The sequence below is a fragment of the Anomaloglossus baeobatrachus genome, chromosome 1, assembly GCF_048569485.1.
Source record: "Anomaloglossus baeobatrachus isolate aAnoBae1 chromosome 1, aAnoBae1.hap1, whole genome shotgun sequence".
NCBI lineage: Eukaryota > Metazoa > Chordata > Amphibia > Anura > Aromobatidae > Anomaloglossus > Anomaloglossus baeobatrachus.
Genome location: NC_134353.1, coordinates 66,645,240 through 66,669,168, shown reverse-complemented (window position 1 = coordinate 66,669,168; position 23,929 = coordinate 66,645,240). Strand labels below are relative to the sequence as shown.

The 23,929-nt window shown below is 44.0% G+C and overlaps 1 protein-coding gene across 1 annotated transcript; it reads left to right on the top strand.

Moving 5' to 3' along the window:
• The first annotated feature begins 400 nt into the window (after positions 1-400).
• Positions 401-23,929, top strand: LOC142283451 (protein spinster homolog 1-like). The gene is made up of 14 exons (XM_075333122.1): positions 401-446; positions 9,474-9,672; positions 9,843-9,908; positions 10,180-10,316; positions 11,177-11,328; positions 12,364-12,433; positions 13,017-13,153; positions 13,245-13,397; positions 13,520-13,709; positions 13,921-13,986; positions 14,314-14,412; positions 16,987-17,158; positions 18,770-18,849; positions 23,210-23,929. Exons 2-13 carry the CDS (start codon positions 9,486-9,488, stop codon positions 18,805-18,807), a joined length of 1,467 nt encoding a protein of 488 aa, XP_075189237.1. The 5' UTR covers positions 401-446; positions 9,474-9,485; the 3' UTR covers positions 18,808-18,849; positions 23,210-23,929.

Below are 23,929 nucleotides of genomic sequence, written 5' to 3'. Positions count from 1 at the left end.
GTGTAATGACTCTATATAATATACAATAAACACGTGAAATAGATCCCTCTGTGTGTAATGACTCTATATAATATGTGTTTCACTTTTTTAATTGAATTACTGAAATGAACTTTTTGATGATATTCTAATTTATTGAGATGCACCTGTGTGTGTGTGTGTGTATATATATATATATATATATATATATATATATATATATATATCTTCATGCACCACACGCTGACATCACAATGGCTTAGAACCCTCAGTGACAGAATGATGATGTCACAATCGGCCCCTGTGTATCACAGTGAGTGACGGAATCATCCCGGTCACTTTCTATTGTGTGTTGCACTCACGAGTTGTGTTTTGCAAAATTTGTTATAGAAAGCGATAGAAGATATTTATTATTATTTATCTTTTTCATTATTATTGTTATCAGCGACCTGCGGTGGACAGAGGGAAAGGTACGTAAAACTTAGTGTAATGAGTAATGGGGTCTTCCTAGGGGTGAGACACGACCTGCAGAGGATTATAGAGGGACATGTAGAGATTCCTGGAAATTACAATTAACCCTTTCAGAACACGGCCAATATTTCCTCCTCTATATCTCTATTTTTCTGTCCACACAGCCATGTGAAGCTTCATCTTTTGTGAGATGAATTGTTGTTTTGAAAAACACCATTAATTTTACCTTATATTATATAGAAAAATGGGGAAAAAATTACAACTGAGGTGAAATGGTGGAAAAAAAAAGAAATTTAGCAACTTTTTTGTGTTTCCTTTTTACCACTTTCTATTTGTGGTAAGATTGAATTGGAAATGTGATTCGGTGTGATTACAGCGACACCAAATATATTATTAATTTTATTATTATTATTACTTAAGTGGCTGCAACAATTTCTGAACTGTGTAAAAAAATATTAGTTTCATCATTTGATGAGCCCTTGGGCTTGTTTTTTCCACGGCGAGTTGACAATTTTATAGACAGCATTTTGGGAACATATAAAGTTTTGTTGAAACTGACATGACAAAAATCAATTCCCCCCCCCCCCCCTACATCATTTTCTTTCTCCTGGTTTAATGGATACACCAATGGCAAATATAACAAAATGCCAGAATTACGTTTTGGTGTTTTTGATTGATATGTATATATATATATATATATATATATATATATATATATATATATATATATGGGTGTATAGGCCGCACAGAGGAAAACAAATAATTTGGGGGGCCACATTCTTTGCAGGACAAAGTGATATTTTTATTGGTACCATATATAATATATTTTATTGTTTTTTACACACCTTGGGATCACTGATTTTGAACATTTTCACTTGTTCATTATAGTAAACGTGCACATTCTTTGTTTTATATATATATATATATATATATATATATATATGTTTATTTTATTCCTTTCTTGTAACTAATAGTCTTACAATTAGCACTATATAGAAATTTTGACCAACATCTTTTAGTAATGTTCCCCATATTGTTGTAACGTGCCCATCCTTGTCCCCTTGTAGTATTGTACCCCATCCTAGTCCCCATCCCACAGTAACGTGCCCATCCTAGTCCCCATCCCATAGTAACGTGCCCATCCTAGTCCCCATCCCACAGTAATGTGCTCATCCTTGTCCCCATCCTAAAGTAATGTTCTCCATCCTTGTCCCCATTTTGTAGTAATGTGTTCATCCTTGTCCCCATCCTATAGTAATGTCCCCAATCTATAGTAATGTGTCCATCCTTGTCCCCATCTTATAGTAATGTTCCCCATCCTTGTCCACTTGTAGCAATGTCCCCATCCTATAGTACTGTCCCCATTCTATAGTAATGTGCCAACCTTGTCCCCACCCTATAGTAATGTCCCCAGCATTATCCCTATTCTATAGTAGTTTCCCATCCTTGTCCCCTTGTAATGTCCCTATCCTACAGTAATGTGCCCACCTTGTCCCCATCCTGTAGTAATGTCCCCATCCTATAGTACTGTGCCCACCTTGTCCCCATCCTATAGTAATGTGCCCATCCTAGTCCCTATCCTATAGTAATGTCCCCATACTATAGTGATAATGTCCTCATCCAATAGTATTGTGCCCATCCTTGTAATGTCCCAATCCTATAGTAATGTCCCCAGCCTTCTCCCCATCTCATAGTAATGTGCCCACCTTGTCCCCATCCTGTAGTAATGTCCCCATCCTATAGTACTGTGCCCACCTTGTCCCCATCCTATAGTAATGTGCCCATCCTAGTCCCTATCCTATAGTAATGTCCCCATACTATAGTAATAATGTCCTCATCCAATAGTATTGTGCCCATCCTTGTAATGTCCCCATCCTATAGTAATGTCCCCAGCCTTCTCCCCATCTCATAGTAATGTGCGCACTTTGTCCCCATCCTGTAGTAATGGTCAGCAGCTCCCCTCACCTTCCACAGATTCCGGAGTGAAGCTGAGGGGAGTGGTCTGCGGCCCCAGATCCACAGTGATTGGAGAGATGGGTCACAAGGCCGGTCTCTCCAATCAGAGCTGGGGGCGGGTGAAACACAGGTCACCCAGCTCCAACCAATGATCGGTGCTACAGCTGCACTGATCTTTTCTGGATTTCAATGTTTCAGCGATTTTCAATGGCTGAAACATTAGTGGCTGTGATTGGCTAAGCGGCGTTCGTCAGCCAATCACAGCCTCCGTAGGTCCGGGGAGGAGACACCACCCCTCCTGAGGTCCCCTCCTCCCCGAACCCCGAATCTAAAGTATTTGCAGCGATCGTAGCCACCGGAGCTGCGATTTCGCCATGAGGTACTGGGTACGTCATGGGTCCTTAAGTACCAGGGAGCCATAATGTACCCAGTACGTCATAGGTCGCTAAGGGGTTAACGACACACACACACACACACACACACACACACACACACACCATTCTTCTCACCTGTCCCGCGCTCCCTCACCTCTTAGGCCCGTGTCTCCGGTCACTATCGCAGCAGCTGCAGTGTCACTGTCAGTGATTTATGTGACATGATTGTATTGCCGGCGTGAGAGCGCAGAGCCAGCAACACATTCATCTGACATAAAGCGCAGACAGTGGCTGCGGCCCCTGCACCGGCCGCGATATTGAACAGGGGCACGGGCCTGGGAGCCGCACGAACTACCCTGAGGGGCCGCATGTGGGCCGCGTGTTTGAGACCCCTGGTATAAAGGGTCCCACATAACCCTTCATATATTAGAATGCACCTCCATAGTCCTCCATGTATTATATATTATAATGCATTTCCCATAGTTCTCCATATATTATAATTCACCCCATTGTAATCCATATATTATACTATACCACATAGTCATCCATGTTTTACAATGCACCCCCATAGTCCATGTATAAGGTAGGCTCCATAGTCCTCCATATATTATTATGTAGCCCCCATAGTCCAATATGTATTATAACGCAACCCCATAAAACTTCATATTGTATTATGAAGCCCCATACTCCTCCATGTATAATGGAACCCCACATTCCATGTATAAGGTGTCCTTCATGTTGTATAATGCAGCCCCATAGACCATGTATAATACAGCCCCCTAGACCTCCATATAAAATACACCCCTATAGTCCATGTATAATGCAGCCCCCAAGACCTCTATGTATAATGCAGCACCCCCAGGCCTCCATGTATAATTAGACGTCCATGTTTAATGCAGCCAGCCTCTCCAGGCCTCCATGTATAATAATGCAGCCAGCCTCCCCAGGCCTCCATGTATAATAATGCAGCCAGCCTCCCCAGGCCTCCATGTATAATAATACAGCCAGCCTCCCCAGCCCTGCATGTATAAAAATGCAGTCAGCTTCCCAGGCCTCCATGTGTAATAATGTAGCCAGCCTCCCAGGCCTCCATGTATAATAATGCAGCCAGCCTCCCCAGGCTTCCATGTAGAATAATGCAGCCAGCCTCCCAGGCCTCCATGTATAATAATGCAGCCAGCTTCCCCAGGCCTCCATGTAGAATAATGCAGCCAGCTTCCCCAGGCCTCCATGTAGAATAATGCAGCCAGCCTCCCTAGGTCTCCATGTATAATAATGCATCCAGCCTCCCTAGGTCTCCATGTATAATAATGCAGCCAGCCTCCCCAGGCATCCTTGTATAATAATGCAGCCAGCCTCCCTTGGCCTCCGTGTATAATAATGCAGCCAACCTCCTCAGGCCTCCGTGTATAATAATGCATCCAGTCTCCCCAGGCCTGCATGTAGGATAATGCAGCTAGCCTCCCCAGGCCTCTGTGTATAATAACTCAGCCAGCCTCCACAGGCCTCCATGTATAATAATGCAGCCAGCCTCCACAGGCCTCCATGTATAATAATGCAGCCAGCCTCTCTATGCTTCCATGTATAATGCAGCCCTCCCCAGGCCTCTGGCTACTGTGTACGCACTGATCTATAATAATTAAAAAAAAAACCAACAAACAAACAAGTCCTCACCTCTCTCTTTGTTCCACCTCTGTGCTGTCCTCACCTCTCTCCGTTCCCCCGCTGCTCAGGTCAATGTCCTCACGTTCTGCTCTCTGCGCTTTCAGCACAGCAGTCGCACAGGAGTGACGTCATCGTGCAGGCACAGGGGGAGAATGATGATGCATGGAGAGGCGTCGGCAGCTCTATGCTTCATCATTGTTGTGCATGATGACGGGGGAGGGGGGTCCGGTGCCACCGCTGCTGACAGCAGGCAGGGGGGACCAGTGTGAGCGGCGACAGCAGCAGATCATATAGCAGCCGCGTGGTCTGCGCCAGAACAGCGCAGCTCCTCTCACAGAAAGGAGCTGGCTGCTGATTTGCTCTGCAGAGTGGGCCCCTAAGCTGCCGAGCCTGGTCGCAATCGCGACCACGGTAGTTACGCCCCTGATCTCAATAATTTGTTGCATATCCTTTGTTGGCAATGACAGAGGGGAACTTTTTTCTGTAAGTCTTCACCAGGTTGGCACACACTGCTGGTGGCATGTTGGCCCAGTCCTCTCTGCAGATCTCCCCTATAGCAGTGATGTTTGGGGCCTGTCGCTGGGCAACACGGACTTTCAACTCTCTCGAAAGGTTTTCTATGGGATTGAGATCTGGAGACTGGCTAGGCCATTTCAGGACCTTCCTGTGTTTCTTACAAAGCCACTCCTTCGTTGCCCTTGTGGTGTGCTTGGGATCATTACCATGCTAAAAGACCCAGCCTCGTTTCATCTTCAATGCCCTTGCTGATGGAAGGAGGTTTGCACTCAATATCTCACACTACATGTCCCCATTCATTCTTTCATGTACACAGATCAGATCAGTCATCCTAGTCCCTTTGCAGAGAAATAGCCCCAAAGCAATATGTTGCCACCCTCATGCGTCACAGTAGGTATAGTGTTCTTTGGATGTAACTCAGCATTCTCTCTCCTCCAAACACGACGAGTTGTGTTCCTACTAAACAGTTCTACTTTGGTTTCATCAGACCATATGACATTCTCCCAATACTCTTCTGGATAATCCAAATGCTCTCTAGCAAACTTCAGACGGGCCCGGACACGTACTGGCTTAAGCAGGAGAACACGTCTGACACTGCAGGATTTGAGTCCCTGGCGGCGTAGTGTGTTTCTGAATGTAGCCTTTGTTACGATGGTCCCAGCTCTATGCAGGTCATTCACTAGGTCCCTCCATGTGGTTGTGGGATTTTTGCTCACCGTTCTTGTGATCATTTTGACCCCACAGGGTGAGATCTTGCCTGGAGCGCCAGATCGAGGGAGATTATCAGTGGTCTTGTATGTCTTCCATTCTCTTATTATTGCTCCTACAGTTGATTTCTTCACACCAAGCTGCTTGCCTATTGCAGTCTTTCCAGCCTGGTGCAGGGTTACAATTTTGTTTCTGGTGTCATTCAACAGCTCTTTGGTCTTCACCATAGTGAAGTTTGGAGTGTGACTATTTGACGTTGTTGTGGAAAGGTGCCTTTTATACTGATAAGTTCAAACAGGTGCAATTACTACAGGTAATGAGTGGAGGAAAGAGGAGCTTCTTAAAGAAGTTGCAGGTCTGTGAGAGGAAGAAATCATGCATGCTTTTAGATGACTAAATACTTATTTTCCAACATAATTTCCAAAAAAATCTTGCCAAATCAGACGCGGTGATTTTCTGGACTTCCTTTCTATGATGTCAATTACTGGCCTTCCTCATCTTTTTAAGTGGGAGAACTTTCACAGTTGGTGTCTGACTAACTACTTTTTTTTTCGCCGCTGCATATATTATATATATACAGTACAGACCAAAAGTTTGGACACACCTTCTCATTCAAAGAGTTTTCTTTATTTTCATGATTCTGAAAATTGTAGATTCACATTGAAGGCATCAAAACTATAAATTAAAACATGTGGAATGAAATACTTAAAAAAGTGTGAAACAACTGAAAATATGTATTCTATTTTAGGTTCTTCAAAGTAGCCACCTTTTGCTTTCATTACTGCTTTGCACACTCTTGGCATTCTCTTGATGAGCTTCAAGAGGTAGTCGTCGGAAATTGTTTTCCAACAGTCTTGAAGGAGTTCCCAGAGATGCTTAGCACTTGTTGGCCGTTTTGCCTTCACTCTGCGGTCCAGCTCACCCCAAACCATCTCGATTGGGTTCAGGTCTGGTGACTGTGGAGGTCAGGTCATCTGGCGTAGCACCCCATCACTCCCCTTCTTAGTCAAATAGCCCTTACACAGCCTGGAGGTGTGTTTGGGGTCATTGTCCTGTTGAAAAACAAAATATGGTCCAACTCAACGCAAACCGGATGGAATAGCATGCCACTGCAAGACGCTGTGGTAGGCATGCTGGTTGTGTATGCCTTCAATTTTGAATAAATCCCCAAGAATGTCACCAGCAAAGCCCCCCCACACCATCACACCTCCTCCATGCTTCACGGTGGGAACCAGCCATGTAGAATCCATCCCCGTTCACCTTTTCTACAAAGACACGGTGGTTGGATCCAAAGATCTCAAATTTGGACTCATCAGACCAAAGCACAGATTTCCACTGGTCTAATGTCCATTCCTTGTGTACTTTAGCCCAAACGAGTCTCTTCTGCTTGTTGCCTGTCCTTAGCAGTGGTTTCCTAGCAGCTATTTTACCATGAAGGCCTGCTGCACAAAGTCTCCTCTTAACAGTTGTTCTAGAGATGAGAAGATGTGTCCAAACTTTTGGTCTGTACTGTGTATAATCATTATTATTTTTAAATTAGGAACAGGAGATGATTAACATTTTTATATTTTATAATTTTTAATGTATTTTAAAAAGAGACTTTTGTTGTTGATTTCCACCTTACTTTTTTACTCTCACCGAGGGGACTTGATCCTATGATTGATTGTTTGATTGCTTACACTATATACTGTCATTCTCATCATACTATAGTTCCACAACACTCAGCATGCACGTCTAAAAAAAATATAGGACTACAAGTGTCAGCATGTCCGGTTATATGTGCTTCTCATCATTCTGTAGTACTACAACACTCAGCATAGACAGGGTGGGCCATTTATATGGATACACCAAAATAAAATGGGAATGGTTGGGGATATCAACTTCCTGTTTGTGGCTCATTAGTATATGGGAGGGGGGAAACTTTTCAAGATTGGTGGTGACCATGGCGGCCATTTTGAATCCAACTTTATTTTTTTATTTTATTTATTTCTTCCAATGGGAAGAGGCTCATGTAACACATCACATCAATCTTATTGAGAATGTCACAAGAAAAACAATGGTGTGCTTGGTTTTAACGTAACTTTCTTCTTTCATTAGTGATTTACAATTTTATGACCACTTATAAAATGTGTGCAAAGGGCTGCCCATTGTGTTGGATTGTCAATGCAACCCTCTTCTCCCTCTCTTGACACACTGATAGCAACACCGCAGAAGAAATGCTAGCACAGGCTTCCAGTATCCGTTGTTTCATATGCTGCTCATCTTGTATCTTCACAGCATAGACAATTGCCTTCAGATGACCCCAAAGATAAAAAAAAGTCTAAGGGGGTCAGATTGGGATACCTTGGTGGCCAGTTGAATTAAATTGTAACAATTGTAAATAACTAATGAACTATGAAAATTAAGTTAAAACCAAGCACACCATTGTTTTTCTTGTGAAATTATCAATACGTTTGATGTGTTACATGACCCTCTTCCCATTGGAAAAAATAAAGTTGGATCCAAAATGACCGACTTCAAAATGGCCGCTATGGTCACCACCCATCTTGAAAAGTTTCCCCCCTCCCAAATAATATTGAGCCTCAAACAGGAAGTTAATATCACCAACCATTCCCATTTTATTTAAGTGTATCCATATAAATGGCCTTAACTGTACAGTTGCATGCTCCATCGTCATGTTTTTCATTGTGCTGTGGTCTATAAAAAAATTAATGACCCCCCTTATGAAACCCATCCCATAGTAAAATCAAGATAGCCTTCATGGAGGCCCATGCATTATGGTGGGGAGGCGATGAGTGTCGGTGAACAACCATTTAATTGATGCTGTTATTGACAGTGGCATCTCTATAGATAAACATCAGTGATCGACGCTCTGGTTGCTGCTGTTGGGGCAGGTGATGGCACATACCCTCTATCATACCCTCTATCATCTAAATATTTAAACAGTAGTGATCGGCGCTCTGGTTGCTGCTGTTGGGGCAGGTGATGGCACATACCCTCTATCATACCCTCTATCATCTAAATGGTTAAACAGTAGTGATCGGCGCTCTGGTTGCTGCTGTTGGGGCAGGTGATGGCACATACCCTCTATCATACCCTCTATCATCTAAATGGTTAAACAGTAGTGATTGGCGCTCTAGTTGCTGCTGCTGGGACAGGTGATGGCACATACCCTCTATCATACCCTCTATCATCTAAATGGTTAAACAGTAGTGATCGGCGCTCTGGTTGCTGCTGTTGGGGCAGGTGATGGCACATACCCTCTATCATACCCTCTATCATCTAAATATTTAAACAGTAGTGATCGGCGCTCTGGTTGCTGCTGTTGGGGCAGGTGATGGCACATACCCTCTATCATACCCTCTATCATCTAAATGGTTAAACAGTAGTGATCGGCGCTCTGGTTGCTGCTGTTGGGGCAGGTGATGGCACATACCCTCTATCATACCCTCTATCATCTAAATGGTTAAACAGTAGTGATTGGCGCTCTAGTTGCTGCTGCTGGGACAGGTGATGGCACATACCCTCTATCATACCCTCTATCATCTAAATGGTTAAACAGTAGTGATTGGCGCTCTGGTTGCTGCTGTTGGGGCAGGTGATGGCACATACCCTGTATGGAGCGCCCTGACTGTGATGTATAGCTACACCAGGGTGTGTGGAGGGGTTGATACAGTACGGACAGAGGTAAAGTCATCTGATATTAAGACCTCTGAAATGACGGCTCACTATAAGGTTAGAGTTCTTTTCTGGATTGAGACCAATGCTATATTTTTACCATCTTGTGTTTTTCTCCATTGTTTGCAGGGCGCCGAGAACATGGCCCTTCTCGAGAATTCCACGCAAGGAACCTCACTTCCATCTCATGATGTGGAGAAAGGAGCAGATCCGCAAGAGCAGGACCTGCCCCCGCGGGCTGGAATTTCATCCACCCGTTCAATCATCAGTCTACTGATTCTAGCCTACATAAATCTAGTGACCATCATGGCTTCTTTTATTGGCGCAGGTAGGTAGCCGTACACCGTGTTATGTCAGGCGGCAAGGGTTATCTGGCCCATAGTTATACAGTAAAAAAGGAATAAATCTTCATTCCAAAGAGAAGGCTCATTAGTGTCTGTGACCTCTATTCCTTCTCTGATTACAATAACCTTCATTCTCTGCTCTTTCTTCTGCCAGCGATTCTGCCTAATCTGCAAGCCTCCTTCAAGACGGACGACCACATTACTGGATTGATCAGCATAGGTAAAATTTCAATATACAATCCTCTTCTATAGGTCACTAGTGAGGACAACAATTACTCCAGACTGGAATCTCCTGACATCATAAGGTTCCACTTTGGTAGAGTTCACACGATGGCCGCCTGCAAGTCTTTACAGTTACCAATAATGCAAAAAGTGATGAGGACGAGAGAAGTTTTTAAGTGCAAAACTTTAAATAATCCTCAAATATAAAAAAAATGTAACAATAATTTCTATTGACTGCAACCTCTTGTTTCTTTCTTCCCTTTTTTTAGTATTCATGGGCAGCTACGTGCTGAGTGCCCTGGTCTATGGATATCTGGGTGACCGCTGCAACAGGATATGGATCATGTGTGTAGGGATGACCATCTGGTCCGTCGTAGAGTTCTACATTTCCTTCATTCCCGATGAGGTAAGCTGACTATAAACCCAACTGGTAGAAGCTTAAAGTCTTAAGTCTCGTGCTGACGTCTGTGGATCGTGATCCTATCATGGACTGTGTGTCTCCAGAGCCAAGCATGGCAGCCTCATAGAAATGTGCGAGGTTGTGTGGGGGTTTCCAAATGTTTTCGGGTGATTCATCAATTGCAACTTTTTAAAAAGCTGACATTTTTTTGTTGATTATATCCCAGCCTCCCCCTCCGCTGTCATATTAATGATATTATGTATGTCTGAATTTTTTTTTATTAAATCTTGTGTCATTTTAGAGCATTTTTTGGCTAAAAAATATAAAAAAAAGGTTAAAGACAAAAATAATGACTGATTTGCACAAACATTCATGAACTGTGCGCACAACTCTAAAGAATTTGGCCCACATAATTAAACGTGACAAAAAAACAACCGTACCTAAAAAAATGCAAAGGGTGAATCTGATCGGGTTCTTTTAGCGCCCAATAATATGGCCGTCATAATGGGGCTTACAAGGGTAGACACGCGGCTCACTCATAAAACTAGGAAATCAGCTTTACGCCTCATGCAGACGTCTTTGGATCGCGGTCCGATCATCATCAGGCCGCGAGTCTGAGTGTTGCTATCACGCTGCGGTCTGCTGGCCCGCGGACGGTCCATGCATTACGGTCTGTGATCCACATACATCTGCATGAGCCCTAAAGCCTCACACTTTAGATCAGTATTTTTCATTGGTATTTGCAAACCAAAAGCCGGAGTTGGTCCAAAATTTGGGAAATTTGGAAATCTTTCTTTTATGGAATTTCTTCAGGAATCTAAAAAAAATGTCTTAAATAGTCACAATTTTTTTTTGTGTTTTCTCAGAATTTTATACAATATCTAGTACTTAAAGCACTGTTAGGAGCTGCAGAGGCAAGCTTTTCTACACTTGCCCCCTCAATCATTGACAACCTCTTTGTGGAAGACAAGCGCAGCCGCATGCTGTCCATCTTTAACGTGGCAGTGCCTCTTGGCTGGTGAGTGAAGACCTATTTATATTATTTTAAGAAAGGAATCTGTCACGATTCATGTCTATCTCTGCTGTTGCAGAGTTGTCATTGATGCCTGTTCTGGCGGTCAATGTTTTCCGGAGCGTATCCGGTGGGAGGAGTCTGTCCCTCTGTGCCTCGTTTCCGGGATCACGGCGCCTTATTAAAGTGTCATTTCCATCGGATTGGCGCCAGTTATAGTTCTATCAGCAGTGTGCTCACTGGTCCCTGTAAGTTTGCTTGATCCTGTCTGTCTACCTTGTCTGCCCTCCCTGACTCCTGACCTCCTTACTGTTTCCATCCTCCCTGACTCCTGGCCTCCTTACTGTGTCCATCCTCCCTGACTCTTGGCCTCCTTACTACGTCCATCCTCTCTGACTCCCCTCCTCCCTCTCCGGCCCCTTCTCTGTTGTTCCGGCTCTGTGTTCTCCCACTACTACCTGCTCTCCCGGTTCCCGACCTCGGCTTGATACTGACTCCGGTATAGTTCTCCGGTCCCTGACGATACCTTTCGGCTTAAAACCCGGCTCTCCCTTGACTCTGGCTTCACCTTCTCCTTGGTACTGCGTGATCTCCTGGCTCTGACTTCAGCTTGCACAGCTTTCCCCGATGGAGCCACAGGTAGAGATAGTGACACCTAGTGGATTCATCACCACCCTGCGTATACCAGGAGTTCCGGCTCCCCCTACTTGTATATTACAGAATCATAGCTAAACCGTCATAAAGCAATTCAGACAAGGCGGATTTGCTATGGACTTATTTTTGGGTGGGATTCTGCTCTGCAGATGCATCAGGGAATATGCTTATTTCTCCTCCTTAATTCACTGATGAAATCTGTGTTCAATGACAAGACAGGTTTGTGGCTCTATGGGGATCAGGGAACAGTTGCTGCTCATAGAAGTCTATGGAGGGGGCGGAGTTGGAAGGAGGAGCCAGAGAAACACACTCACATATTTATGTTTATCTAAACACACGTTTATATGTGTGCACAAATGATGACAACTTTATTTTTCCCTATTACAGTGGCCTTGGTTACGTTATTGGATCTACAGTCACAAATGCACTCGGTGGTAACTGGCATTGGGCCTTACGGGTAAGTAATAGATCTGAGGGATCTTGTGGAAAATCTGTAAATCTTAATTATAATTCCTATACAGAATTAAAGGAAATCTAGAAGGCTTTTGGTGTTTAATCAGTAGGGGCAGAGGACCTGATTCCAGTGATGTGTCTCTTACTGCTCCTTGTAGTTGTTTTTACCAGCAGGAGATTATGAGGAGGGGACTAGTTGTCTTGTGCCATGTAGTCCTCCTGTTCTGTCCCCATCACTGATTGGCAGCTTTCTGCCTATGTACAGTGTACACAAAGAAAGCTGCCAATCACTGATGTAGGTGGGGTTATGCAGAGCTCAACATTTAGAGATCTGCTAAATCTGCAGAAGAGAAAACAGGGATTTTATCAAAACTACAGCAAGCAGACCAGTTAGTGGCACATCGCTGGAATCGTGGTCTCTGTCCTCACATTATGCTGCTCTCAGATGTGCAGAGAAAGACCGTTTAGCGGATTCTCTTTAATGGATCCCCTTCCACAACAGTTTATTAAACCGGGCTGTGGTCATGTCCTTTTTGTGATGACACCAGTGTGTATGTAATGTCTAATGTCTCTCTTTGTCTACACAGATCCCCCCTGCTCTGAGCATTTTAGGGGTCCTGCTAATGATCATCTTAGTAAAGGAACCTTCCAGAGGAGCTGCCGATAACAGAAAATCCTTCAGCCTCAAAACATGGTTATCAGATATGAAGCAAATATCAAAGAAGTAAGTGTGTTGTGTGCATTGTTTGATGTCAGGGATCTACCCCGTGACTTCTGCGTTATTGACATGTTTTTTCCTTTTTCACTTTCTGCAGACGAAGTTTTATGTTTTGCACATTTGGGACGACAACTGTACATTTTACAGTCGGTGCCATCGGCTTCTGGGCTCCTGAGTTCCTGCTGCGGGCCCGGAAAATCTTAGAAGAGACCGCGCCGTGTCAGACCGCCGTCTGCAACTACCATGACAGGTACAAGTTTCACAGACTTTAACTTGACGATTACTGGAGGGAATTTAATTTCCCCCTACAACAATGTTCTTTTTATATTTCATTCTTCGTGCTCTTTTACTCATCTCTTTACTTCTTTGCAGTATGATTTTCGGCATCCTTACCGTCGTCGCTGGTATCATTGGAGTTGTAGCAGGGGTGGAGATAGCCAAAAGATTCAAGAAATACAACCCAAGGGCCGACCCGTTAGTTTGCGGGTTTGGCATGCTGGGCTCGGCCATTTTCTTGTTTGTGGCTATTTATTTGGCAAATATTAGCCTTGTGGCCACTTATGTAAGTACCTGATGATTGCTTTGATCCCCTTACTGGGTCTGGGATATAGGAGCGATGTATTGAGCTGTAGAAATCATAGACCATGGCGGGGGCGGTCTATGAATGAATGGAAACTGGGGGGATGAATGGATTAAAAAGTCAACATATATAAATGATAGAAAAGTGCGCAAGAAACTAAAGTGTATATTATATTGTTCTTTACTCTCTGCAGGTTTTGATATTCATCGGAGATATACTACTTATGATGAATTTTTCCATTGCTGCTGATATTCGTCTGGTGAGTGGAGAAAACCGCTAAACTTATCATAGCTAAAATTACATTTATGTAGTCAGTCTGTACGTTCTGTTTCATCCATCTAATGCCCCATAATCCTGACTGTATCCAAGTGTTTGCTCCCAACTAAAATCCAAAATAGACCTGATGCAGGTGATTAAAAACGTCTTTATTAAAGTCTCAGTACACAACGCGTTTCGGGGGCCCTTCCTCAGTCCAGGATGACTGCCCTGTATTTACATGTTATGTGTGTTCACTTTGTCCGCGTTGTCTTGTCTCGTTGGGTTCAGTGTCTTCCTTTTACTCACCCAGAATATTCTCTTCTTTCAGTATGTGGTGTCTCCCGTAAGACGAACAACGGCACAGGCCATGTCCATGATGATAACCCACCTGTTCGGGGATGCCATAAGCCCCCTTATCATCGGAGGGGTAAGTAGTTGTTACATATACTCATATCACTTTATGGCTACATTCACACATTTGTTCCTTTCTTACATCCTTGCAAAACGGACCATTTTTCTCTTGTGTCATCCGTGTTGCATCCATTTTTTCACATCTGTTTTTGAAAAAATTAAGAAGTAGTCTATATGAATGTTTATTTATCCATAGACTCTAAATAATGGAGCAATGGATGGAAAACTCAAGTACAAAGTATGTCTTCCTTTCTCTGTCTGTTTTTAACAGATTCCTATAGCCTTTATTTCAGAAATCAATAGTACACATGAAAATATAAAGAATTGGAAAATATATTTTCAGAGCAAAAATCTTCTTCCTCCTCCCGAACTGATCATCTATTCTCAAAATTCTCAATTCCTGGGTAAAATCTGTATTCAGTGAAGACAGATTCTCACATTACTGGGACAGGACATGACAGTTGGTGCTTATAACATTCTGTGGAGAAGGGGAGGAGCTAGAGGCAGAGCTCCTCCCATCTACATAGAATCTAATCGGCAGCAAGGACCATCTTCTATCCTAGTAATTTAAAATTCTGTTTTCACCAAATAAACATTTTATGTGTGATCTAAGAATTTTAGAAATGTATGGAGGAGAAAGAAACAGATTTATCTGACAAGATCTATTATAAAGTTGCTTATTTTTACGTGTACTATTGTTTATTTAGATTTACCTGATAAGATGTATTATAAATTTGCTTATTTTTCTGTCTACTATTGTGTATGTGTATATATATATATATATATATATATATATATAATCAGTATATTAATATGATGACGGTTACTCTTTAATGGCCGAGTCTGAGAATACGACACAATCTCAGCCTCACGGACCAGAGACACAGATGAGGATGTAAAACAGATATGTGTTTGTATCAAGAAAAAGTCGGACAACACACAGACTTCTATAGCAGATGTGGCTGCAGCCATGCAATGAGGTCTGATTGATACAGTACTTTATGTACCTCTGTAGTCTACATAGAGCACCCTAACAGTATATATGGATGTAGCCGATATTGAATGAGCTTGGGAGGATCACTGTAGTCTTATCATAACTTAATTAAAGGGGTTATCCAGGACTATTTTTTTTTATTACTATGGGCTTTAGCACTAATAGGCAGTTAGATCCTACCTGCCTATAGTGACTGGCGCCAAACTCTGCCGGCACAGAGTGCTCTTACCCATGATTCAGTTGCTTCCGCTGATGTCACATCGATAGAGCAGCGTCTTCTCTTCCTCTCTGCTCTATCGACAATGTGTGACTGCTGATGTCATATTGATCGACAGCCGGCTCCACACTGCCTAACTGCGGGGAGCTGTCAGCATGAGGTTGGCAGTCACGCCCCATTAAAAGATCCGCCCGGAAGAAAAAGAATGGCTCTGTTGACATGGAGCAGCAGAATCGCCGGCAGGACTGGTCAGTGCCTCCTCAGACCCGGCGCCGGGTAGAACAGCCAGGTAGTTACCTGTTAGTTTTTAGGCCCATAGTAAAAAAAAACCATAAAATAGTCCTGGACAACCACTTTAAGCAATTAGCTAATTTATTTTGCATTAGGGTGGTCATATTTAGCAATATGAAGGAATGCTACTAGGAACGTTGTGTCCTGCAAATGAATGTTTGTGGTGTAATGATTGTTTATTTGGTAAATACTATTACAGCAAACAATTCAGGACACAGTAGCAGTACCACAAACATACAGTACCCAGAGAGACTATGTATGTGTTGAGGAGACCCATTGGATCAAATACTTAATTAACCTCTTGACAGGGGATTGTGGGAAGTATGTCAATTTGCTTTACATGAGTCAGGTTTTCAGATATAACTAACATGGCCACTGATGACATCATAGACCCTCCCATCAGCATGGATCCACCAGATGACAATATAGACCCTCCTACCAGCATCACTATGGATCCGTCCAATGACGTTATAGATCCACCTATGATGACACCCACCAATCAGCTCATGGACTAATACATTGTTCAACCCACTGACCAATGGACACATCCAAGTATGCCCACTGTAGGGCTGAACATGCCCCTTTTCCTAGTTTTTATAAGAGCATGTTTTTGGAATAAATCAGTCAGTTCTGGGCTGTGTGTGTCTGATGTCATTTTTCAAGCATGCACTCAATCCAACATTAATTAGACCAGGCAGTAGGCAATGAGTGAACCCTAGATAAGTGTTCATCCTAACATATGGAAGCTGTGCACAAGCAAACCATTCATCCCCTGTGTGCATGCGGCAGAACTCCAAAGACACGATGTCCTGGAGTCTTGTCATAGAGTATGTGCTAGAGGAGGATGTCACATGAGTCCAGTCTCCAGACAATGTGTAGTACTGGAGCTGAGGACATTTGGACCAGTTCTCTTCATAGTTGGGAGGATGGAAGCTCCTCCGCCATGTGCAGTGAGGCACCTGCTCTTTTTATGACCACCAGGTTTCCTTGATATCCATTGAATGCTATCAGGGTAAATATGTTTAGCCAATTATGGTTTGGTTTTTTTCATTAACCATACATAACTATTTATTTTCTTTTATCTTCAGATATCCAACCTCACCAAAAGACTAGATCTGTACTCGACTCTTTGGAGTTTTCGCAGTCTGCAGTACGCTCTCATGGCTTGTTCCTTTGTGGTGATCCTCGGAGGAGGATTCTTTCTACAATCTTCCTTCTATATTGAAAAAGATCGTGAGAAGGCAGAGATGGTGGATGAAGGTACGTGCAGAAATACGTTCATTATCCACCTGCATTAGCTTTATAATCAGTAAATGTAACACCCAGCGTCTTTATAATATATCTATCTCCATAACCTATTGAGTTAACAGACAGAAGCGGTTAAACAGCAAAGCTGCTGTTAACTCATTATTATGACAAAGCTAGCTTTATCCTAAGTGTGATACTTCCCTCCTGATTATGGGGCTGTTAATATGACATCAATTGTATTTTGAAATAACAAACAAATGAAAAAAAGATGCTGTGTATTTTTGGTGGAATCTGCTTTAACCCTAGAACGCGCAAGCAATTCAATCTATCATAGAAAACAAAGGACCTAGCAGGCCTGCGAGGCCCCAGGTATGCGTTCTAGGGTTAAAGTGAACCTGTCACTTGCCATAAATATGCATTTTTTTTACCCAGTATAAATGTCCTTTTCTCCTGAATCCAGTGTTTTCTTCTTTTGTCCTTGTATCTCCTCGTTTCTCTTGAATGTTCCTCCTTTCCTGTAAATGTATCTAATATTTTAGACAACTGGGCATTGTCATCAAGTTTTTCCTTAAAAAGAGAATTTAGAGGGTCACGCCCACTTGGCAAAATAAAAACAAAACTAGATTTATATAATGGGAAAAGGGGGCCAATTCTCAAGAATTGAGAATCACAAACAGCGAACATTGAGGAAAGCAACGGTATTTCCAACAGGTTAAAAAAAATGGCAAATGTCAGGGTCATCTTGATCAATTTGTTTGACATTTACAAATTTTACAAAACAAAAAAATTAAGAAGAAATGTAAATTAGGGAGGACAAAAGGAGGGAAGAATGGGGTAACAATGGGAAGTTACAGGGAAGAAAGTAAAGTCAAGTCTGGTCATTATTATTAGTAATAAAACAAGTTTTGTAATTTTGCATTTTTTACATACTATTTGTAAACATTAAATTTGTTACATATCTGGCATATTTTATTACTACATCTATTTTAGCTTTTAAGTTGTGGGTTTATGTTGTGTAAAAAAATCCCCACAAACTCTTAATTCATCTAACTAAATATCTTTTAGAAATATTTTACCTAATCGCAAAGTTGAACTGAGATATATATATATATATATATATATATATACATATATATATATATTTGTGCATCAATATCCATTCAATTACTTTTGATATTGGTGTAGGTATGATTTGCTTCCATTGTGTTGCGATTACATGTTTAGTACCAAAAAAGATATAAGAAGAGAATTTTCATAATTTGGGTGGGATTTCTTCTAAACCTCATGAGAATAATGCTAATTGTAAGTGTAATATTTGGTTTAGAAATTCATAGGAGTAAGGTCAAAGTTTCTTTCCATAATTCCATTAATAATGGACAACTCCAAAGAATGTGTATAATTTCTCCCAGTATAACAGTCTCTGCAGCATAGAGGAGATTTGGAAGGAAATGCTCGGAGGAGTGTCATTGGAGTAAAGTATCACCTTAGCATAATTTTATAGTGTGTGTCATATAGTGATAGACTATGTTAGCTTTACTGCTTTAGTGTATATATATAGATAATACTTCTGTATAATTTTTTATCAAAATATTTTTTTATCTTGTTTCTATTTCTTCTTTATAGATTGCGTCCTGGAGGACGTAATAGTTACATCTCCATAAATTAGAATTTTTTTTACGGCTGAGCCTGACGGAAATTTAAAGGTAAGAAAAGATGGGAATGTTCAGACTATGTATTTTCACCAATATTAACTTAATTCTTGGCAAGGAGAATATATTTGTGAGAACCAAATCAATTCCAGACAGAGCTTTATATCAGAGTAGTGTGTGAACTCCCTTTAAGAGGTATTTGGTATTAAAACGCAACTCTGAAAACATGGGGGCTGGATATTAGTAGCATCGTTTGGGTTAGTGCATTACAGTAAAATGGCGCAGGATGAGAAAAGTTTTGGAGACGGAGGTATGAGTAGAGTTGAGCGTGGTTCGAGGTTCGCCAGTTCGAGGTTCGAGTGATTTTGGGGGCTGTTCTAGATCGAACTAGAACTCGAGCTTTTTGCTAAAAGCTCGACAGTTCGAGTTACGTTCGAGAACCGTTCTATCACCAAAAGCAGGGCTTTTGACAGCTACAGTGTGCAGGGAGCCATCGCTGGCAGCCTGCCAGAAGCTGGTAACCAAGATAAACATCGGGTATCCAAGCAAAGCGCTTTGGTTAGTAACCCGATATTTACCCTGGTTATGTGTGCAGGGAGCCGACACTTCCCCGCTGGGCTCCGCCTCCTCCTGCACTCGGCATGTACACACACACACACACTCACCTGTCCCCAGCCATGCAGTCCCCAGCACTGACGTCCTCAGCTCCACATGGCACCGCTAGGCTCCACCCACTTCACACTCCGCCGCCCGCACACATTACCCCGCTTAGTTCCACCCACTTTGCACTCCGCCGCCCGCACACATGGCCCCGCTAGGCTCCACCCACTTTGCACTCCACACACATTACCCCGCTTAGCTCCACCCACCTCGCACTCTGCACACATTACCCTGCTTAGCTCCAACCACCTCGCACTCCGCACACATGGCCCCGCTTAGCTCCGCCCACCTCGCACTCCGCACACATGGCCCCGCTAGGCTCCGCCCACCTCACACTCCGCACACATGGCCCCGCTAGGCTCCGCCCACCTCACACTCCGCACACATGGTCCCGCTAGGCTCCGCCCACCTCACACTCCGCACACATGGCCCCGCTAGGCTCTGCCCACCTCACACTCCGCACACATGGCCCTGCTTAGCTCCACCCACCTCACATTCCGCACACATGACCCCGCTAGACTCCGCCCACCTCACACTCCGCACACATTACCCCGCTAGGCTCCGCACACATTACCCCGCTAGGCTCCGCCCACCTCACACTCCGCACACATGGCCCCGCTAGGCTCCGCCCACCTCGCACGCCACACACATTACCCTGCTTAGCTCCACCCACCTCGCACTCCGCACACATGGCCCTGCTTAGCTCCACCCACCTCGCACTTCGCACACATTGCCCCGCTTGACTTACCTGCGGTGACGATCTCCTGCCCTCCCGACCACAGCGCTGTCACTGTCTTCTCTGCCCACCCGTCACCAGGGCAGCTGGAGGAGTTGGATACAGCGCCAGAAGATGGCGCTTCTATGAAAGCGCCATTTTCTGCGGCGTCTGCGAACTGCAATTCGCAGCAGAGGTGCCCAGAAAGCTCAGGCCAACCTGTGCTGCGGATTCCAATCCCCAGCTGCCTAGTTGTACCTGGCTGGATACAAAAATATGGCGAAGCCTACGTCATTTGTTTTCTAATTTTTTCATGAAATTCATGAAATAATAAAAAAGGACTTCCCTATATTTTTGGTTCCCAGCCGGGTACAAATAGGCAGCTGTGGGTTGGGGGCAGCCTGCCAGAAGCTGGTAACCAAGACAAACATCGGGTATCCAAGCAAAGCGCTTTGGTTAGTAACCCGATATTTACCCTGGTTATGTGTGCAGGGAGCCGACACTTCCCTGCTGGGCTCCGCCTCCTCCTGCACTCGGCATGTACACACACACACTCACACACACACACACACACACACACACACATACACTCACCTGTCCCCAGCCATGCAGTCCCCAGCACTGACGTCCTCAGCTCCACATGGCACCGCTAGGCTCCACCCACTTCACACTCCGCCGCCCGCACACATTAACCCGCTTAGCTCCACCCACTTTGCACTCCGCCGCCCGCACACATGGCCCCGCTAGGCTCCACCCACTTTGCACTCCACACACATTACCCCGCTTAGCTCCACCCACCTCGCACTCTGCACACATTACCCTGCTTAGCTCCAACCACCTCGCACTCCGCACACATGGCCCCGCTTAGCTCCACCCACCTCGCACTCCGCACACATGGCCCCGCTAGGCTCCGCCCACCTCACACTCCGCACACATGGCCCCGCTAGGCTCCGCCCACCTCACACTCCGCACACATGGCCCCGCTAGGCTCCGCCCACCTCACACTCCGCACACATTACCCCGCTAGGCTCTTCCCACCTCGCACTCCGCACACATGGCCCTGCTTAGCTCCACCCACCTCGCACTTCGCACACATTGCCCCGCTCGACTTACCTGCGGTGACGATCTCCTGCCCTCCCGACCACAGCACTGTCACTGTCTTCTCTGCCCACTCGTCACCAGGGCAGCTGGAGGAGTTGGATACAGCGCCAGAAGATGGCGCTTCTATGAAAGCGCCATTTTCTGCGGCGTCTGCGAACTGCAATTCGCAGCAGAGGGGCCCAGAAAGCTCAGGCCAACCTGTGCTGCGGATTCCAATCCCCAGCTGCCTAGTTGTACCTGGCTGGATACAAAAATATGGCGAAGCCTACGTCATTTGTTTTCTAATTATTTCATGAAATTCATGAAATAATAAAAAAAGGACTTCCCTATATTTTTGGTTCCCAGCCGGGTACAAATAGGCAGCTGGGGGTTGGGGGCAGCCTGTAGCTGCCTGCTGTACCTGGCTAGCATACAAAAATATGCAAAGCACACATATTTTTTTTAGGGGCAAAAAACGCCTGCATACAGTCCTGGATGGAGTATGCTGAGCCTTGTAGTTCTGCAGCTGCTGTCTGTCTGTATGGAGGAGAGCAGACAGCAGCTGCAGAACTACAAGGCTCAGCTTACTCCATCCAGGACTGTCTGCAGGAGTTTTTTGCCCACCAAAAAAATGACGTGGGCTTCGCCATATTTTTGTATGCTAGCCAGGTACAGCAGCCAGGTACGGGCTGCCCCCAACCCCCAGCAGCCTATTTGTACCCGGCTGGGAACCAAAAATATAGGGAAGCCCTTTATTTTAATTATTTCATGAAATAATTAAAAAACAAATGACGTAGGCTTCGCCCCATTTTTGTGTCCAGCCAGGTACAACTAGGCAGCTGGGGATTGGAATCCGCAGCACAGGTTAGCCCGAGGTTTCTGGGCGCCTCTGCTGTGAATTGCAATCCGCAGCCGCCCCAGAAAATGGCGCTTTTATAGAAGCGCCATCATCTGGCGCTGTATCCAACTCTTCCAGCTGCCCTGATGCCGGTGGCTTTGATGGGTAATCATGGGTTAATACTAGCTTTGTTTTACTAGCTAGTATTAAGCCAGAGATTCTTAATGTCAGGCAAGTTTGACCCGGCCATTAAGAATCTCCAATAAATTGTTAAAAAAAAGACACCACACAGAGAAAAAATACTTTAATAGAAATAAATACACAGACACACTTAGAGACTCCATGTTTATTACTGCCTCTCACCCCTCCACGATCCATGGTCGTCTGTCTTTCTCGTTCAACACATGCAGCTCTCCTTACATCATCATCAGCACTGCATGTGAGAAAGACGCTGCTTCCCGTGCAGCCTTCACTCCGTGAGTGATCAGTGCTGCTGGCTGTTAGCGGTAACGTTACCACTGACAGACGGGTTGCCATAGCAACGGTGCTCCGTAGCATAGCCTTATGTGCACAATCTATAGTAAGCTCCAAATCTCTCAGTTGAGGAATTGCACTTTTTATGAGATATTTTAGATTTGATTGCAGTCTATCATTTTGGATAACTCCTGGGATTCCTCTCATTTTTAAGTTATTTTGCAGATTAAGATCTTCTACATGGGTAATTTTTTACCTAAATGCTTTCATTTCGCCTTTAGGTGTTTGTTGGTCTTTTTAATTGGCGATACTTGAGTTTTAGAGGCCTTCAATTTTGTTCTCTGTGCTATCGCTTCTGTGACTGATGCTTTCTAAAGAGGATTGGATGACACTGATTTGATTATCCATATCTATTTTCATGGAGCTTTCAGTGTGAATATTAGTTCTCTGATGTAATTCTCAGAGTCTGGTTGATCTGTACTTCTTAGATATCCATGAAATGCTTAGTGCCAGACATTGTGATGCATTCTGAGTCTAGGAATCCACAAGATTATAAGACAGTAACTAATAGTACATTTCGTGCCACTTATATATGATATCCAGTTTCCATCTTCAGTCATAATCATTCATATTTATTATTTCTGCAGATCACTATTCCAAAGAGAGGTTTCATCGTGTTCCGTCAGTGAAGATAGAATCCAACCGTATGTGATCACTATTCCACAAGTCGACAACACATCAGAAAAAAAGACAGACTCCGGGCTCGGAGACTCTGTTCTTACTCATGCTTATGACTTTTACTGGACTTTCCGCAGTCAGATGTACTCACAGAACAAGTGAGTTTCCTGCTGCATCAAGAGACAGATTCCGGGCTCGGTCTCTGTTCTCAACCAATGGATTTGACATTTACTGGACTTTCCGCAGTCAGATGTACTCACAGAATGAGTGAGTTTCCTGCTGCATCAGGAGGCAGATTCCGGGCTCGGTCTCTGTTCTCAACCAATGGATTTGACATTTACTGGACTTTCCACAGTCAGATGTACTCACAGAATGAGTGAGTTTCCTGCTGCATCAGGAGGCAGATTCCGGGCTCGGTCTCTGTTCTCAACCAGTGGATTTGACATTTACTGGACTTTCCGCAGTCAGATGTACTCACGGAATGAGTGAGTTTCCTGCTGCTGCTGCATTAAGAAACAGATTCCGGGCTCGGTTTCTGTTCTTAATAATTACCTTGACTTTCCGTGGTGAAACATGTTCAAGGATCAAGTGACTTCTATATTAAGTTACATCTACGTCATGAGGCCCCATCATGATCAGGGCCACATTGACAACTATTGGGCAACACGGTGCACGGAGTCTGTATGTTC